At 41.0% G+C, this 19,987-nt stretch overlaps 2 protein-coding genes and 1 pseudogene across 2 annotated transcripts; all 3 read right to left on the reverse strand.

The window, feature by feature from the left end:
• Nucleotides 1-494: 494 nt before the first annotated feature.
• LOC119265755 (odorant receptor 131-2-like) lies at nucleotides 495-1,484 on the reverse strand. Its single transcript, XM_037546489.1, has one exon. It carries the CDS (start codon nucleotides 1,482-1,484, stop codon nucleotides 495-497), a length of 990 nt encoding a protein of 329 aa, XP_037402386.1.
• A 6,802-nt stretch (nucleotides 1,485-8,286) lies between these two features.
• On the reverse strand, nucleotides 8,287-9,568 carry LOC119265757 (annotated as a pseudogene).
• A 2,885-nt stretch (nucleotides 9,569-12,453) lies between these two features.
• LOC108436490 (odorant receptor 131-2-like) lies at nucleotides 12,454-19,934 on the reverse strand. Its single transcript, XM_017713011.2, has 2 exons — nucleotides 19,775-19,934; nucleotides 12,454-13,364 (listed from the first exon to the last, which is right to left on the reverse strand). Exons 1-2 carry the CDS (start codon nucleotides 19,932-19,934, stop codon nucleotides 12,454-12,456), a joined length of 1,071 nt encoding a protein of 356 aa, XP_017568500.2.
• Nucleotides 19,935-19,987: the final 53 nt, after the last annotated feature.

Here is a 19,987-nt window from a genome sequence, read left to right on the forward strand (position 1 = left end):
AGTCTGTGTTGTATTTCATGTGGTTACATCAGCACTAAAAATATTACAGATAATGATGGAATTGCATATCACTTTTTACTTTAAAACATCAATGTCCACTGGGAAGAAGCTGAGATACCCTGAGGCAAGGGTGTCCCTTCATGTCTCTTTGATATCCTAGCAAATGGGCTTGGAGCAGGTGGGGAAGGAGTATCATTGCAGTTGTTTTCCCAAAAGCTGCAGTTAAAACTCAGGCATTTCTTTATAAATTATGCACTAGATGAAGACCTGAAAGTGAGAACCTAATAGCACTTGGTTTTTAATGGTAGTCCATCACCACAGGATATTATTAAGCTCATTGTTAAACTGAGCTTATTAAAGCTGTTGTTAAACATGATGATGCTGTAAAACATAGTTACACAATAAATACTGATTTGATTCCCACTGTATAAAAAACAGACTAGGAAACTTATATATAACTAATATACAATAAATTAATTAAAGACATTACACTTCTAAAGTGCTATAGTGTGGATCGGTCTTATTTTCCACTGATTGAATTTGAACAATGTTGAGAAAAAGCTATCAAGACCACACAAAGCATGATGTTTTAAAGCATGAAAAAACTTTTCATCCCTGAGTCCATAAATTAACGGACTTAAGCAACGTGGTGCAATAATGAAGATAACAAAATCAGCATATCTCAAATGACCATATACTGACACATCTATCTTTAGAAATACCATTTCTATATAGGGGCTTAAAAACTGCATTATACAGAGAAACAGCTGAAAAGCATGAAGGATCACAGTTCTGAGACTCTTGTTGGTTGATTTCTTATTGTCAGAGGAGGCGGCTCTGGCTGCAGTCATTATCTTGATGTAAGTGAAGACAATTATAATGATCATTAGGAGAAAAAGAAGCTGCAAAATTGTAACCCGTATCTGTGCCTGCCACTCTTGTCCTAACATTAATTCCACACTACACACATCATAGGAGAACAGACTGCCTGGAGGAACCACAGACAAATATGCTACCAAAGTGAACAATGGAACTACGGAGCTAATACCCCATATGATGAGAAGTCCGAGGAATCTAGTCCTGCTGGTAGAGATGTCAGCATGTCTTAAAGGCATGCATATAGCAACATAGCGCTCCAGACACATTGCCACAAGAGTCAGTGGAGTACAAATGGTGAAAGCAGTTACAACTGTACAGATGATAATACAAGGAATCATGTGAATACGATACATGTAATTATTCCAAATCAACATTGCATCACTCATTACCATAAGAACAGAGTCTACCAATAGGGTTTGGGCAAACAAAATGTAGCGAGTGTCCTCCCTGAACATATTTTTTTTCAGAAAGGTGAATATCATCAGACAGTTCACATAAAAGAAAATCCCCACCAGTACCTGCACCAACACAACCTTCTGCATAAATATTCTTGAAAAATTCATCAACTGAATAATGTCTAAGCTACTATTCACTGAGTTCTGCATGTCTGTAAAAAAGCTAATATAATAGATCTAGAATAGGTATATCTGACAAACCAATCACATTGAATAATTAATACTCAAATACAGCTATGGGGACCTACTGAAAATAAAGTGTAAGCAGTAAAATAACCAGCAGTTGCAGTGGGCATGATCCTATGGCTGGTGTACTTATACTGTTCTCAAAGACCCTTGGTGATGAGGCGGGGCCTATGGTACTTCAGTTTGCTTACAGAAATTGCATAGCAACATTTATAGTGTTTTTATTGACAGCATTAGTATTGCAGTTGATGATAGATCAATATGTAATGTCTTATAGATTCACAATTGGAACACAATGTGATTTTTGGGACATACTGTTGAAAGATATGATTTATGATATTTAATATGGGTCAAAGTGCTGGAACCCTGTTGTTTTGTGTCTGATTCATCATAATCATCATCATCATCATTGTTAACCACTAGTCCAGATAGGGTCACAGTAGCAGTTGAGGGAGCAGAGAATCTCAGATGTTCCCCACAACTTCCTCCAGCTCATTCCCGGAGACCCCAAGCCGCTCCTTTTTTCTCCCCCTTCTTTCTCCTCAATTGAAGTCTCCTTTTCAGCACCTTGGCATAGACTTTCCCAGGAAGGCTGAGCAGTGTGATACCCCGATAGTTGGCACACACCCTCTGGTCCCCTTTTTTAAAGATAGGGACCACCACCCCGGTCTGCCAGTCCAAGGGTACTGTTCCTGAGGTCCATGCAATATTGCAGAGGCATGTTAACCACGACAGCCCCACAATTTCCAGAGCCTTAAGCATCTCTGGATGAAGCTCATCCATCCCCGGTGCCGTGCCACTGAGGAGCTTACCAACTACCTCAGTAACCTCCACCAGGGAAATAGAACTTGACACACCAGAAGCCTCTGGCCCTGACTCCCGTAAGGGAGGCACGTCTCCTGGATTAAGGAGTTTGTCAAAGTGCTCCTTCTACTGACCGACAATATCCTCATTTGAAGTCAGAGTTTCTCCAACCTTGCCGAATACAGCTTGGACGCAGCCACCCTGACCGCTCCTGAGTCACCAAACAGTTGTCCAGAACCTCTGTGAAGCAGAATGAAAGTCTTTTTCCATGGCCACCCCAAACTCCTCCCATGCCCTAGATTTTGCTTCTGCCACCGTTGCAGCTGTCACCTTTTTTGCTTGTCGGTACCTATCTGCTGATTTGGGAGTCCAGGCTAACCAATCCTTTAAGGTCACTTTCTTCAGCATGGAGGTTTTGAACAGGGTCCATTCAGACTCCATGTCCCCTACCTCCTCTGAGACATGAGAAAAGCTCTCCCAGAGGTAGGAGTTGAAATCATTCCGAACAGGGACCTCCAACAGTTGTTCTCAGCACACCCTCACTATTTGGTTGGGTCTAACGAGTCTGACCATCAGTCTTCCCAGCCATCTGATCCAACTCACCACCAGATGGTGATCAGTTGACAGCTCAGCACCTCTCTTCACCCAAGTGTCCAGAACATATGGTCCCAAGTCAGATGAAACGACAACAAAGTCAATCATTGAACTTTGACCCAAGGAGCTCTGGTACCATGTACACTTATGAACATCCTTGTGTTCAAACTTGTTGTTTTCGTTATGGACAATTCATGCCTGGCACAGAAGTCCAGGAACAATTCACCATTTGTGTTTGGATTGGGCAGGCCGTTCTTCCCAATCATGCCTTTTCAGGTCTCCCAGTCATTGCCAATGTGAGCATTGAAGTCTCCCAGTAAGATTATGGAGTCTGTAGGCAGGACCCTTTCCAGAACCCCACCCACTCACTCCAAAAAGGCAGAAGACTCTGACCTGTTTTTTGGTGCACAAGCACACACAACAGTCAGAGTTTTCCTCTCTGCAATTTTAATTCGCATTGAGGCAACCCTCTTGTCTACCGGCACAAACTCCAACTGCATGGTTGCCAGCCGGGGACTCGTAAGTATCCCCACACCCACCCGGTGCCTCTCACCCTGTGCAACCCCTGAGTAGGAGAGGGACCAACCCCTATCCAGGAGTTTGGTTCCACAGCTGACACTGTGGGTGGAGGTGAGCCCAACTCTATCTAGTTGGTACCTCTCAACCTCCTGCACAAGCTCCAGCTCCTCCCCCCGAGTGAGGTTACGTTCCACGTACCAAGAGCCAGTTTCTGCCGCAGGGGCTTAGGTCACCAAGGGCCTTCCTGCAATTTCCCACTGCCTGTACAACACTGCACCACTCCCCCATGCTGGACCTTGTGGGTGGTGGGCCCACACGGTCAAGTTTCTGATTCTTTCACAAAAATAAATTGTAAAAAACAAACCATAAATCATGCAGATATAGAACTTAGGGCCACCCCTATACACCATTATCCTTAGAGACAAAACATTTTTTCTCAGATTCTTTAGCTTCAAAGGATAAAAAAAATCTGAGTTATGTATCATTCAGAAGGCTGTGTGTAAAATGCACCTGTTTTTTCTGTGAGAAAAATACATACTTGAGATGGTGTGCTGCTGACGACTGAAGACGTCATTGGGCGGTGGAAGGAATACTTTGAGGACCTTCTCAATCCCACCGACATGTTCTCCAGTGGCGGCATGGTGGCGTGGTTGGTAGCGCTGTCGCCTCACAGCAAGGAGGGCCTGGGTTCGATTCCCCGGCCGGGTGACCGGGGTCCTCTCTGTGTGGATTTTGCATGTTCTCCCTGTGTCTGTGTGGGTTTCCTCTGGGTTCTCTGGTTTCCTCCCACAGTCCAAAGACATGCAGTCAGGCCAATAGGGTGTGCTAAATTGTCCCTAGGTGTGAGTGACTGTCTGTGTCTGTGTGTCTGCCCTGCGATGGACTGGCGACCTGTCCAGTGTATCCTGCCTTCCGCCCGAAGACTGCTGGGATAGGCTCCAGCTCCCCCCCGCGACCCTGACGGAGAAGCGGCTTAGAAAATGGATGGATGGATGTTCTCCAGTGAGAAGGCAGAGTCTGGGGACATGGGAATAGGCTTGTCCATTACTGAGGCCGAAGTCGCTAAGGTAGTTAAGAAGCTCCTTGGCGGCAGGGCTCCAGGGGTGGATGAGTTCCGTCCTGAGTTCCTCAAGGCTCTGGATGTTGTGGGGCTGTCTTGGCTGACACGCCTTTTCAACATTGCGTGGACATCGGGGGCAGTGCCACTGGATTGGCAGCCTGGGGTGGTGGTGCCTCTTTTTAAAAAGGGGGACCGGAGGATGTGTTCCAACTACAGGGGAATCACACTCCTCAGCCTCCCTGGTAAGGTCTATGCAGGGGTACTGGAGAAGAGAGTCTAGCTTATAGTCTAACCTCGGATTCAGGAGGAACAGTGCGGGTTCCGTCCGAGTCGTGGAACACTGAACCAACTCTTCACCCTCTCCAGGATTCTGGAGAGTTCATGGGAGTTTGCCCAACCAGTCCACAGTCCACACTTTGTGGATTTGGAGAAGGCATTCGACTGTGTTCCCCGGGGTATACTGTGGGAGGTGCTTCGGAGTACAGGGTACATGGCTCTTTGCTATGAACCATTCAGGCCCTGTACAAACAAAGCAGGAGTTTGGTTCGCATGGCCAGCAGTAAGTCAGACTCGTTCTCAGTGAGAGTTGGACTCCGTCAGGGTTGCCCTTTGTCACTGATTCTATTAATGATTTTCATGGATAGAATTTCTAGGCGCAGTCAGGGGATGGAGGGTGGCCGGTTTGGTGACCTCAAGGTCACATTGCTGCTGTTTGCAGATGATGTGGTCCTATTGGGGACATCAGGTTTCGTGAACTTCAGCTTTCGTGAATTTCAGCTTTCGCTGGATCAGTTTGCAGCCGAGTGTGAAGCGGCCGTGTTGAGGATCAGTACCTCCAAACCTGAGGCCATGGTTCTCAGGCCTGAAAGGGTGGAGAGCCCTCTCTGGGTCAGGGATGAGCTCTTGCCTCAAGTGGAGGAGTTTAAGTATCTCGGGGTCTTGTTCACGAGTGATGGTAAAAGGGAGCGGGGGATTGACAGGCGGATTGGTGCTGGGTCAGCACCTGATGCGGGCTCTTTACTGGTCTTTTGTGGTAAATGTGGTCTTTTGTGGTCATGAGCTTTGGGTAATGCCTGAAAGAACAAGATCGCGAATACAAGCGGCCGAAATGAGTTTCCTCCGCAGGGTGTCTGGACTCTCCCTTAGAAATAGGGTGAGAAGTTTGGTCATCCGGGAGGGACTCGGAGTAGAGCCGCTGCTTCTTCACGACGAGAGGAGCCAGCTGAGGTGGTTCGGGCATCTGGTTAGGATGCCTCCTGGACGCCTCCCTTGGGAGGTGTCACAGGCAAGTCCACCTGGGAGGAGACCCCGGGGAAGACCCAGGACACGCTGGCGTGACTATAGATAGATATATAGATAGATAGATTCAACTTTATTGTCATTACTCAGTACAAGTACATGGCAACGAAATGCAGTTAGCATCTACCAGAAATGCAAATAGTAGCAATAGTGCAAAAAGAGACTGTGCAAGTGTGCAATAAATAGACATAGTGCAACAAATTACAGTATATAGAATAAATTACTATTATAGATATGCAAAAATAGATTCACTATAGGTGTGTAGATATATACATGAACACGTTGGAGATGTACACTGTAATGAATAACTGTTGCGATGTGTTATTTACATGGCAGTAGAATGTTAAATTTGTGCAATGGTAATAATAATGAATAAAACAACAGCTCATAGTTCATAGTCTGCTGTGTGCAGTATGAGTGGTAGTGTTATCAGTGAGGTGTGGAGTTCAGCAGAGTGATTGTGGAGGGAAAGAAGCTGGACCTGAGCCGACTGGTTCTGGCCCGGATGCTCCTGTATCTCCTCCCGGATGGAAGTAGGTTGAACAGTTTGTGGTTGGGGTGGGAGGGGTCCCTAATGATGCTGTGTGCTCTGCGCACACCTATCTGTATCGCCCAGCTGGCCTGGGAGCGCCTCAGAATCCCCCCCAGGCAGCTTTGTTTTGAATTTTGAAATGGTTTTAAAACATTATTGCTAAAGAAAACTTCTTCTGTCCCAAGACTAACTGTAAACATAACATCTGCAGTTTACAAATTTGTTTAAGCCTGAAGAATCACTCATTGCATGAGTGGTGTATAAAACATATTGATTTTAGTTCATTTTCATTATCTTTGTCTAATGTTCTGAAGCTGACTATAAATAAATAAGAGAAACATTAGCTTTTTATTACATTATTGGAACAATCAAACAGTGTGGCTAGTATTTTTTTAAACTCTATTGGATAAAATGTAGACAATGTCTGATTTTGAACAAGTTTGATGCGGACATGATAGCAGTCTGATGGGGCATGCCAGTTTGACTTTAATTGCCCTGCAGGGGGTGCAACAATCTTATATTTTGTGCCTGTGATCTATGAATAAAATTTAAATTTAAATATCTGTTAAACCATAACTGCTTTAGATACATTTTGCTAAATTATTTACACCATTAGAGATGTACTGTTGAAGGTACCATCTCAGTGACAAGAGGGGTATTGCACCAATTACAGCTTCATAGCTTTTTTCTAAGAGTAATGCTTTATCCATTTTTTAAACTTAAATTCAAAATACTTGTTGAAACCTGCAAATGTAGAATGTACTTGGGAAATTGTGTCTGGACTCTGGATTGACACTTGTGCCTATATAAGGAGGAAGCCCCTAATAAGCAGGGTTCAAGTTAAAAGCCAAGTTTATATATCCCTCAGTCCTAATTTTAAGGAAGTACAGCATAAGCTGTACGGCGGCATCAGTGAATGCCGTCCTCTAATCCTGATGCTTTTTTCATTTTTGCCAGGGATTTCAATCATGCCAACCCAAAGACAGTGCTACTGGATTTATACCAAAACACTGACATGGCAAGGAAATCCACCCACCCTTGAAATGACCAGATACCGTGTCTGTGTACAGCAAGCGTGAGGAGGACCCTGTCCAGACTTCATCCATGCAAGACAGCAGGGCCCTATAGTGCTCCAGGTCAAGTGCTCAGAGACTGCGCAGACAGCTGGCTCATGTTCTGATGGATATCTTTAACATGTCACTGAGTCAAGCTATCATCCCAGTCGCCATTGCTTTAAAGTCACAACCATCTGACAAGTGCTGGAGAAGACTGTAGTGTCCAAACTCAATGAGTACCTCCCTGTATCACTGACTTCAATCAACACTGCTTTAAGCGGTTCATCACATCAAAACGACACTCCTAACCACACAAAATTCCTTGTGGTTTATGGACCACCAAAGCAGATCCACAGTAGGCGTAGTCTTGCATGTCCTTCAGCTAAACTTAGCACACTTAAAAAGTGAGCTGTATTGTCATTCTTTCTCATCACAGATGTCATCATCTCATCACAGGAACAAAATATTTTTGTAAGTAGTTATTTGTCCCAAGAAAACTAGACTCCACAATTCTGTTTCTGAGCATCTAGCTTTGCCTGCACACCTTTCCTTGAGCAATGTACATGATATTACTGCCTCAGCTAGTTTAGAATAAAGACCTGCAGTCACACCATTTGCATAAAGATTAGACACCCTTGTCTTAAGTTGACCAGTGAATGTTCTCATGCTTGTAGTACTAGAAACATACATTCTAAAAACAGGTTTAACTTGTATTCCTGCAAATTAATCAGAATAGACAGAAGGAAAAAACATGATGTCTGGGGCAAGTGATAAGTTTATCATATTTCCGATTCACTGATATCATATACTGATTCAGTAATTCTGATAAATTAGTTAGAACGCACAGTGAATAAACTGCGTTAAGGAGCTGTTGATGTTGTTACATTTTCTGTTAGCTTGGTCTTATTTTCCATTCACTGAATAAAGTTGAGAAAAGGCTGTCAAACCACACACAGCATTATACCCTAAAACAAGGAAAAACTTTCTATCTCTGAGACTATAAATCAATGGACTAAGACAATGTGGTGCAATCACAAACATGATTAAATTTGAATATCTTACATTATTTAATGTTATAATATCAATGTTCCAAAATGCCATTTCTATATACATATATGTCATTAACAACTAAACTAGACACAGAAACAGCTGCAAGGCATGAAGGATTCTAAGACTCTTCTTGGTTGATTTCTTATTCTCAGAGCAAATGGCTCTGGCTGCAATCATTATCTTCATGTAGGTGAAGACAATGATGAAAATCTCAAAGTCTCAAATCTTAGCTGTAAAATTGTACCACATGTGTGTGCTTGCCACTCTTCTCTGAACATTAATTCTGCATTAGATGCAGTATAGGAGAACACAGCACTATCAAGAACTGAGAACACAGCACTATCAAAGTGATCAGTGAAATTATGGAGCTGAAACCCCAATAATCAGAAATCCAAAGAACCTGTTTCTGCTGGTGGAGATGTCAGCATGTCTTAAAGGCATGCATATAGCTAGATAGCGATAAAGACACATTGCCACAAGAGTCAGTGGAGTACCAACTGTAACAATAGTTCCAAATGACTGCACAATTATGCAAGGAATCATGTGTAGGTGATACTGGTATACCCTTCCAACCATCAACATATCAAATAAAATCATGAGTGTAGAGTCAAAAAACAGGGTTTGTGCAAACAAAATGTAGCAAGTGTCCTCCCTGAACACCTCCTTTTTCAAAAAGGTGAAAATCATCAGACAGTTTTTACAGGAAAAATGGACAATTCTGATAAAAGATTGTTGCTTGAACTGCTGTTAACAACAAAACTGCATTTTTGAAAAAAAAAAGTATTAAGATTGTACAGTTGATTAGAAAAACACACACCTTACAACCAGTGTAGAATAAAAACTGTAAGAAGTAAAATCACACAACAGATGCAGGAAGCACAAGGCTTGGTATCACATTCATCATGTACTTCTAGTCTTCGTAAAAACATAGTTCTAGGGCATAGAGGTGAAGCCTAGAGGTAGTTCATTTAGCTATTTTAATTGTTGATTCATATTTAAATTATGTTCCTTTTTTGTGTCCTTTTGCTTCTCATCAACATTTTAAATCTTATTTTTACAGTAAATATACATATTCTACACAAGTGAATACATCCAATATGTAGCCTGAGTTGTAAAGTAATAATACTGCTTCCATGTTAGTCATGAGTTTCAAAAAAAGTTAATATCTTCATAATCTATTTTTGATTAATTTCAATAAATGGCATTGCCAAGATTATTTTTTGACTTGCCATGGTTAAAGTCACCATGTATAATGTTAATGTTATATAATGTTAACTAGTTATCTAAGAGTAATCTACTCACACTAAAGCTTTAGTCAATTTTCCAATCATCTGTGAGATTATCTTGTCATATAGGCTACACTGTGCATAATGCATTACAGTTCTCCCTTAGGTTAAGGTTAATTTGTGCCACCATTCCTTGTTCAACCCTGCACCATTTTCAACAACTGATTTATGGGTGGAGACTGAATAAGATTTTTTTTTTGTATTTTTGCTAGTGTTGCTTGGTGCAATCATGATCACACACACACACACACACACACACACACATATATGTATATATAATTTTTTTTTCAATTAATTATTTAAATTATTATCATTTTGTTGTTTAATATAAACAAAGCTATTGTTATTACTGCCTCATTCAGACCAATGACCACACTATGGCCTTTCCATTCAGTACAGTCAAATATGCATTTTCCTAGTCTAATACTCTAAGGCCCAATCCCATTTCACCCCTTGCCCCTACCACTTAACCCTTAGCCCTCTGTTTTGCATGTTTACGTCTAGGGTTAAGGTGTCCCAATGTTTGCTGAGATTGAGGGGCAGGGCGAGGTCGGCGAAGTTTCCCCTTCTCTGCTATCACTGAAGACGGGCTGGGTCCCCTACAGACCACCGCTAGTAGCCTGATAATAAAGTAATGTGCTTTTTGTTGTCGCATTTCGTTGGGTAAGATTTCAACCATTACCCGTAACTCAGTTCCAAGTGGTTGGGGTAACACTCAAAAACAACAGGTAGGGGTAAATAGAAGAAAAGGAATCGGCCCAAAGTATGATGTTGCTATTTAGGCAATGTTTCATAATATGGGACAGACCTGTTATTAAAGCCAATATGTGTCTTTCATTTATCAAACTATTAATTTATTGATTGATTTTCACTGAAGAACTGCCACTTTTTTCTGAAAACAAACATTTTTAAAAGAACTGTGGGCTGGAGACTGTCACTAAGGACACATATGCAGTTCCTATTCCTGCTCCTCTAAAACATATTCTTATTCAATATAATGTCACTTGTCATGCACAGTTGACAAAAAACAAAAAAACCCTAGTTAACTAGTTAATATTAATCATTTACTGAACTATATATGCCCTGCAATGGACTGGTGACTTGTCCAGGGTGTATACTGCATTCCACGCAATGACTGCTGGGATAGGCTCCAGCTCCCATGTGATTGTGGTGGTTCTTGCTCTAAAGACGACCACCTGCTATGGCGATTTAAACAAACTCAAGGACAGTGAACCAGTAGTGTAACTGAAGAGCTGACTTGAAGTGGCAGCAGGTTGTAAAACTCTTGCTAACTTAACTGACTAGTTTTAAATGATAACATTGTCTTTTGGAAGGAAAAAAGAAAAGTATCCATGTTTAAATGGCTAAACAAAAATAATCAACAGTGTCAATCTAAAATAAAGATTTTTAGTGCCTGACGAAACATCAGTGTTAGGGTGTCTACTATTTTGATTAAGAGTGAGCAAAAACAGGGCTATAATAACAGTTACTATGGTCTTAGGGAATCCATGTGTATACACATGCAAGTTATTTGTGTTTTCCAGAAGGTAGAACATATTTAAGAACTAGCAGCCTAATTACATCAATCAAATTTTTATGCCAATAAAAAGAATTTAGGCCAATAAATGTTTTTCAGGTTTTCAGAGAGTGCTAATGGGGAGAAACTATAAAAAAGATATCTAAAGAGAAGACCAAAAAAGATAGGTGACTTCTTGCTGACACTTTTCACTGTCTGATATGTCTTTAAGAAGCACAATTTAAAAAGTGTTGAAGATGAAACAAGGCAAGAAACAAAACCCGCACATTACTGCCAAAGAGCTATATAAAGATTCGAGTGGCACATGAATAGTACTGCACTGAGTTATAGCACAAACATCTACATGGAAAAGTAATCAGAAAGATCATTGATGTTGCAGAACAACACCTAGACACCAGAGGCGTTTGAGAAAAAAAGGGCTGTGAACTGATGAAACAAAGAACACTACACCCACTACAAGGTAGTAAATGATGTTATGATAGTTATGTTATGTTAAGCATAACATCAATATCAATGGAGAACAGTGAAATATTGTGAAAATAAAAACATAGTTCTGTGAAAAAATGAATGAAATGTACTCATAGCCTAATAGTTTCTTTCCTACTCCTCTGTGGAAGATCAGAAAACAACTTAACCATAGCTTGGGAATCTACAAACCTTGTAAAACAAAACATTACTTGGTAGCATGAATTATAAAAGAAATACAAAACACTTATGAATGTTTAAGATAAATGAGCATTCAGCATATAGACAAAAGATCATATTTTATAATTATTACAATAAATGTTGCTATTGAGATGAACAATATACTTTTCTAAGCATATTGATATCGTCAGCACTTAAAGAAACTGACCGACTGCATATTTCATTAAATCAAGAACATGATTAGTCCTGTTTAATTGGACTTGATGTAGCACAGTTTGTAAAACATGGAATAAAATGAGTTTTAGAGCAATTTTTAAATGTACTACATGAACTACAAGTGCATTATGTCATAATATCATAATATCAATGTACACATGTATAGCGAAAATATATTTAAATATTTATAGATTTTTGCTATAGTGCTCACCGTTATTTCGGCATTTTTATGACTATACTGATTCAATATTTCTCATAAATGAGTGAGTAAAACACAGTGAATAAACTGCGATACTGAGCTGTTCAAAGATTTCTCACATTTTAGGGTGCTAAGTCTTATTTTTCATTCATTGAGTAAAGTTGACAAAAAGCTGTCAAACCACACACAGAATTATGTTTTAAAAGAAGGAAAAATTTTTCATCCCTCAGACCATAAATCAATGGACTAAGACAACGGGGTGCAATAACAAATACTATAAAATTAGAAAATCTTAAATTATGAAACACCAAGAAATCTACCTTCCAAAAAGACATTTCTATGTATGGGGTTAAAAACTGAACTATACACAGAAACAGCTGAAAGGCATGAAGGATCACAGTTCTGAGACTCTTGTTGGTTGATTTCTTATTCTCAGAGGAGGCGGCTCTGGCTGCAATCATTATCTTGATGTAAGTAAAGACAATGATAATGATCATAAAGAGGAAAAGGATCTGGAAAATTATAGCACGTGTTTGTGCCTGCCACTCTTCCCCCAACATTAACTCTGCACTACACAAAGCATAGGTGAACAGAGCACCAGGAGGAACTACAAATAAATATGCTATTAATGTGAATAATGGAACTATGGAGCTGATGCCCCATATGAACAGAAATCCAAAACATCTCGTCCTGCTGGTAGAGATGTCAGCATGTCTTAAAGGCATGCATATAGCAACATAGCGCTCCAGACACATTGCTACAAGAGTCAGTGGAGTACAAATGGTGAAAGCAGTTGCAATTGTACACATAATTATGCAAGGAATCATGTGTATGCGGTACTGGTATAAACTCAAAATCATAAGCATATCAGTTAAAACCATGAGAGCAGAGTCAACAAATAGGGTTTGTGCAAACAAAATGTAGCGAGTGTCCTCCCTGAACACTGCCTTGTTCAGAAAGGTAAATATCATCAGACAATTCACATAAAGAAAAATCCCCACCAGAACCTGCACCAACGCCATCTTCACCAATAAAGATCTTGACAGTTCTGTTAACACATTTATGCTTAAGTTACTGTTAATCACTGAGTTCTGCATGTTTGGAATAAAAGTTTAAAAAATGCACACCTTACAAGTCAACAACTGAAGAATAAAATCTGCATAAAGTAAAGTAACAAGTGCAAGGAGCACAAATAAATATGCTTATTGCAACATTTCTCATGCATTTATAGTATCTGGTAAAACTATCAAACCTGACATAGAGGGGTGGAGCCTGTGGGACATGTTGCTAGACAACAGCACTGCAACAGTTTTCATCACTAAATAAGTGTTGTCATATTTAATGATGTTCTTTTACTGACACACTTTAAGGTTTGCTTCTTACTGATTACAAAAGGATTAGCAAACTTTTAATAATGACCTTGCAAACAGAAAAATATCATTTATGAGCAAGAAATGTGTTAGAAATATATTTATATGATGTGAGTAGTGGCTTTTGCAATTGAATGTTTTCATTGCTAGAACCTTAGATAAGGGTTTAGGGTAACCCGGATTTATTTGAAGACTACGGACCAGGGCAAGAGAGAGAAATGCTCGCACCAAGGATGCTTCAATAAAAGGGAAGTTATTGGTTAAATGGGGGTTAATTGGGTTACTTTCATTGATGAACAACAGGAAAAAGAAATAGCTTGAGTAAAGTGATTCACAGCTAAATAATATAAGGTAGTGTGGTTCTGGTGTGGACAGGAATAATTATATCGATGGATGCATTTATTAAATGTTTTCTTATTAAATAACTTGGTGTCAGGGCCCTGACTGAAAATTGAAGGAACCAGCTTGCTTTGGAGTCTGGGGGCTGACTTCAGGATGTGACGACCCCTTTTGTGCCCTGTGCTGGCCAAGTTAGTGATGGATAAGGCCAGTGGGTGGAGTTGGAGCTATACTTGACTACACCAATAGGGAGAGGAGCTATAAGAAGGGCTTGAGAGTTGTGTTTAGGGCCACATGTTGACAGGACATCTTGTCCTGTGGTCTCCCTGTCTTTGTGTCCCTTTCTCTCTCTCACTTTTTCCTAGCGTAGGATTTTGGACCTCCCTGGGAACTGAGAACACTGGCTGTGTCCGGTTTGGAGTCATCTTTATCTTTAACTTGACATCACTCTAAATCTTTCCCCTAGACAACCTTTCTTAACATTTTAATACTTAAAGCTTGGATAAAGATACTTATATTTTGTTATAAGTTTGCAGTCTGTCTCCTCTTTATGTTGCGGTCGTAACAAGCTGGCCGTAACAAGAAGGGGTTGTCTGGGGACTCATTCGAAGGCTGGTGCTCATGTATTGGTCTGGGTCTGTGTCAGCATGCAGACATACCTGGTTTCCATCAGGGGATGGACATCTCGTGGCTGCTTGAGGGTGGAGCTTGGGCAGCCTTTTGATGCAACTACACTGACTGCTTCCATTGCAGAACTATCCCTTGCCACACCAGAGACATACCACCAGCTCTGTGATGAACCTCGTTTTCAGTTGTAGCATGTACTTTTGTGTTAATTTAATAATAAACCTTTAATAATGTCTAATAGATGTTTGTAATGCATTACTAAGGCATTATTTGTTTTCACTTTACATCAGTTACATTAAATTCACTGAACAAGACCTTAGAAATCTTTGGTAACGTTTAATAAATGTTAGTAATGCATTTTAAGACATTACTGGTTTTAACATAAAGCATGTTATGCTGTCTGAGTTTCCTTTGAGGAAAATGTCTGTTTATACAATCATGTTTATACTTACAATTTCTAAATGTATGCTGACTTCCTAAAACTGTCCCATTCACACTCACACATGCATGATAAAATTAGGAAAAAGGAAGCGAATTGGGTAGGTGAGTAAATAATTTTAGTATGCTGCCCCCTGACTGATATGACTGAGAGAATGGTATATATAATTCCTTCTCGCAATACACACAGAAGCATATCTAACATACATCATAATATAGCACATTAATGTAAGCTTTTATATATAAAATAATAATAATATTACCTTGCGCTCATTTACAAACATAAGTAATCAGTAACTTGGAAAGCTCCAGTCAAGCTCCATCCAGAATCTCTCAGCATAGGAACTGACAACTATATTCTTAGCTTTTTATTCCCTTTTGCATCTAAACTAAAATATTAAAGCTCCAAAGTGAGAGATGTGAGCAAAAAGGTCAAGCAGGAGCTGAACCATCTCAACAAGACAATACAATGAAACCCCAACAAGCAACTAAACCTTAATGACTGGAATGGAACTGAGGGGAAAGCAGAGAGAAGTGTTATCATTTAAAAATACAGTACAAAGTACAAAATTCTACATCAGTAAATAGAGGTAAGCAAATAAAACAAGTTAGTTGCTACCATTTGTAAAGCATCATTTCAGCCAATTAAACTTTTACTTAACATTGGTTTTTGAAGCATTATGTATAACTGCCGTGCATAAGCAAAACACTAGAACATAAACTAATGAAGTTGTAACATGTTTACTTAACATTAGTTAACCATTATCAATGTAGAAGCTCAGTTGCTGTTAACAGTTGCTCAGTTCATGTTAACAAATGCATTACTTAATGAGTCAACATTTCATATGAAAACAACATTAACTAATGCATTTGTAACATGTTTACTTAACATTAGGTAACCGTTGTTAATGCATTACTTCATGTCTTATTCATGTTAACTAATGCATTACTACATGTTAGTTAGTCAACACAATGTAAAGTGTTACCGCTAACTTTGTTATAGATTCTCATAAGAACTTAGTTTTTGTGATCTCCAGACTTCTTGAAATGAACCCTCCCGGATGACCGAACTTCTCACCCTATCTCTAAGGGAGAGTCCAGACACCCTGCGGAGGAAACTTATTTCAGCCGCTTCTATTCGCGATCTCATTCTTTCGGTCATTACCCAAAGCTCATGACCATAGGTGAGGGTGGGAACGTAGATCGACCAGTAAATCGAGAGCCTTGCCTTATGGCTCAGCTCTTTCTTTACCACAATAGACCAGTAAAGAGCCCGCATCACTGCTGACCCAGCACCAATCCGCCTGTCAATATCCCGCTCCCTTGTACCATCACTCGCGAACAAGAGCCCAAGATACTTAAACTCCTCCACTTGAGGCAAGAGCTCATCCCTGACCCAGAGAAGGCTCTTCACCCTTTCCCGTCTGAGAACCATGGCCTCGGATTTGGAAGTACTGATCCTCATCCCGGCTGCTTCACACTCGGCTGCAAACCGATCCAGCGAAAGCTGAAGTTCACGGCCTGATGTCCCTAATAGGACCACATCATCTGCAAACAGCAGTGATGTGACCTTGAGGTCATCAATCCTCACGGACACCCTCCATCCCTGACTGCGCCTAGAAATTCTATCCATAAAAATTATGAATAGAATCGGTGACAAAGGGCAGCCCTGACAGAGTCCAACTCTCACTGGGAACGAGTCTGACTTACTGCCAGCCATGCGAACCAAACTCCTGCATTGTTTGTACAGGGCCTGAATGGCTCGTAGCAAAGAGCCATGTACCCCGTACTCCCGAAGCACCTCCCACAGAATACCCCTTTTACAGAATACAGAATCTTTTGGGGCAGAAGGTTGATAATCTCTCACATTGTCCATGCTGTGTGTTTATTCTCTGAAACATGATCTTTGATCTGCAGATTCTGGCTCTCGAGGAAAATACCTTATGTAAAACACAAAATGTGGAAAGGCCTCTCTTTGTTATGCTTCTAAACTGTGGAACTCAATTGCACATTTTATTAGGCAGTCACACTCAGAAGACACTTATGAAACATTTGAAGTACAGTACTGTGCAAAAAGTCTGAGGCACCCAAGACACATTTTCCAAATCTATTTATTTGTGTAGTTTGTGTTTATTTGCTGAGAAAAGTGTTAATATTTGAATAAACAAAGTTTATAGAACATTGATTTTTGTAAATTGTGCTCATGATGTAATTGATGACATTAACAAGTCTCTGTGGTGGCTGTGAAGTTGTCAAGGAAAAATATGGACACGAAATTCTTGTTACTTTTTATTGTTTTTATGTTTATTTGAATTATGAATATGACTGTTCTAATGTATATAGTGATGAACTCACTGCTGAGGTAAATTGTTTAAAAATTTGCTTAGATGACTAAAACCATTCCACAGTACTGTATCTCTTTAAATTAGCACTTAATCATAATTCTACATCTCTTTTTGTAATCTTTGTAATTGGATCTGTCATTGCATTATATGTTAATTTAATACTTATGTTTTATTACTGTTATGCTTTATCATGTGTCTGTAAAGAACTTTGAGCTGCCACTGATATGAAACCTTCTCTGTAAACATTGTTATTACTGTTTTTATTACTGCCTCATTCTGACCAATGACCACACTATGGCCTTTCCATTCAGTTCAGTCAAGCTTTGCTTTTTTCATAGCCTGATACTTTTGTGGGCTGTTGCTGTTTAGACAATGGTTAATAACATGGGACACACCTATAATTAAAGCCATTATAACTCTTTCATTTATCAAACTTACATTTATTGACTGATTTAGTGACTGTTTTGTTTTTATTTGTTTGTACTGTTACATGTGAAACGGCCTCTCTCACATACAGTGCAGAAGATCTGCTGAACATCAGGCAGTCCATGCCATAAGACATTACTCCTGACTTTTCATTTTCTGACTGTTTTTTAAAGATTTTAGTGAATAAAGGCTGCTCTCTACAGCAGGTGAAGGTGGACACACAGATGTGGGAAGCGGGTTGAAGCGTTGACTCTCACAGTGCACACTGCCCAGCATTCACATGGCAAATCTTCGTTTCTTAGGGAATAACTTGGATGAGCTTTCCCTTGTAAACAGAACTAACAAGGACTTTTCTCTCTCCGCTGTGCTTCACTGAGTCTTGGCTCACTGAGTCCACCCCGGACAGCATGCTCCAGCTCCATGGCTTTAACCTCCATAGAGCTCTCAGGCAAGAAAAAAGGTAGAGAAATCTGCTTTGATATCAACCAAAGCTTGTGTACAGATGTCACAGTATTAACAAAAACATGCAGTCCTAACCTGGAATCATTTTTTATAAACTGCAAACCATTTTACAGTCAAAGGCAGTTTATGTCTGTCATTCTTGCAGGAGTCTACATTACACCCCAGTCATGCTTCCATGAGGCACTGCATGCTCTCTCAGACCAGATCACCAGCACAGAGCTCCAACTTACAGACTTTAATGCCAGACTGAAAAGGTTGTGCCGGTTAAAAGAAGCAGTGTATAGGAAATCAGGCAAGGAACACACTCAACAAAGAAAACAAAGCAGCAAAAAAGAGCTACCCTTGTCATGTCGGGGCCTTGTCGTGGCAGAAGGGCTTGTGTGGTCTAGGGATCTTCAGAGATAAGTCATCGGGAGCAATATGCTCCTGGTAGGGTCTCCCAGGGCGAACAGGTCTGGAGTGAAGACCCAGACTAACGCGATCCAAACCACTCCATGCACGATATGCACAAAAAATCATGTACCCTACCTGGGAAAGTGTCACTGGGACCCACCCCTGGAGCCAGGCCTGGGGGTAGTGTTCCACGGCGAGCGCCTGGTGGCCGGGCAGCCCACATAACCCGGCTGGGCTCAGCCCAAAGAAGCAATGTGGGGAGGCCATGTGGGCCATGAGGGAGCAGTGCAGTGCCATATTGGCAGTGGGAGATTGCGGGGAGGCCCTTGGTTGTCTAGGCCCCTGCAGCAGAAACTGGCTCTTGGTACATGGAATGTAACCTCACTTGGGGGGAAGGAGCTGGAACTTGTGCAGGAGGTTGAGAGTTACCAAGTAGATGCCACATGTGCGTTTGCTTTGCTTTAGCCCCCTCGTTTTATGACTCCGCCCCTGATTGTTTCCACCTGTTTTCCACCTGTCCCTCGTTTTCCCTATGTATATAAGCCATGTGTTTGCCATTTGTCTTGGCTGGTCTTTGTTTGATCGTGCTGTTTGTTTGATCTGTTTGAACCTGTTTATTGTTTATTATCATGTCTGTATATCGTTCTATCTGTGTTGTCTCTATCTGCCTCCTCGCACCCCATTCCCCGTGGGTCTTCTGTTTCTCCCATGTCTGCTGTTCCCCATTGGCCTCCCGTTCCTTCTGAGGTCTGCTTCTGGGTCTCCTGTTTCAGTTCCTTTGTTTTTGCCTTCGTCTGTTCCTGGTTTTGTCTTGTTCCCTTCTGTTGTTTCTGTGTCTGTTCCTGTGGTGGTGTCCGTTCCTGTTTCTCATTTTGTTTCTGTCTGTGTGCCGGTTTCTGTGCCTGTGTCTGTATTGGTTCCTGTTCCCCTCTCGTTTGCGTGGTCTGTGCTGCGTTCTTGTTTTCCTTGTCCTGTTTCTCCTGTCGTCTCTTGTCTGGTGTCTTTTTGTGTTGGGCCTCCTCGTCCTCCCTCTGTGTTTCATCCTCATTCTGTTTCACGTGTTCCTGTGTCTGGTGTTTCTTTGTTTTCCTCTCCTGTCGCTGTGCCTGTTCGGTCTCCTATTTCTCGTGTCTCTGTTCCTTGTTCTCGTGTCTCGGCTTCGGCTTCTGTGCCCGTTTCTGCCTCTGCGCCTGTTTCCATTTCTGCTTCTCTGCCCATGCTTGCTGTTCTACATTCTCCTGCTCCTGTCTTGGCTCCTGTGCCTGTCCCAT

The sequence above is a fragment of the Pygocentrus nattereri genome, chromosome 17, assembly GCF_015220715.1.
Source record: "Pygocentrus nattereri isolate fPygNat1 chromosome 17, fPygNat1.pri, whole genome shotgun sequence".
In the NCBI taxonomy this organism is placed as follows: Eukaryota; Metazoa; Chordata; class Actinopteri; order Characiformes; family Serrasalmidae; genus Pygocentrus; species Pygocentrus nattereri.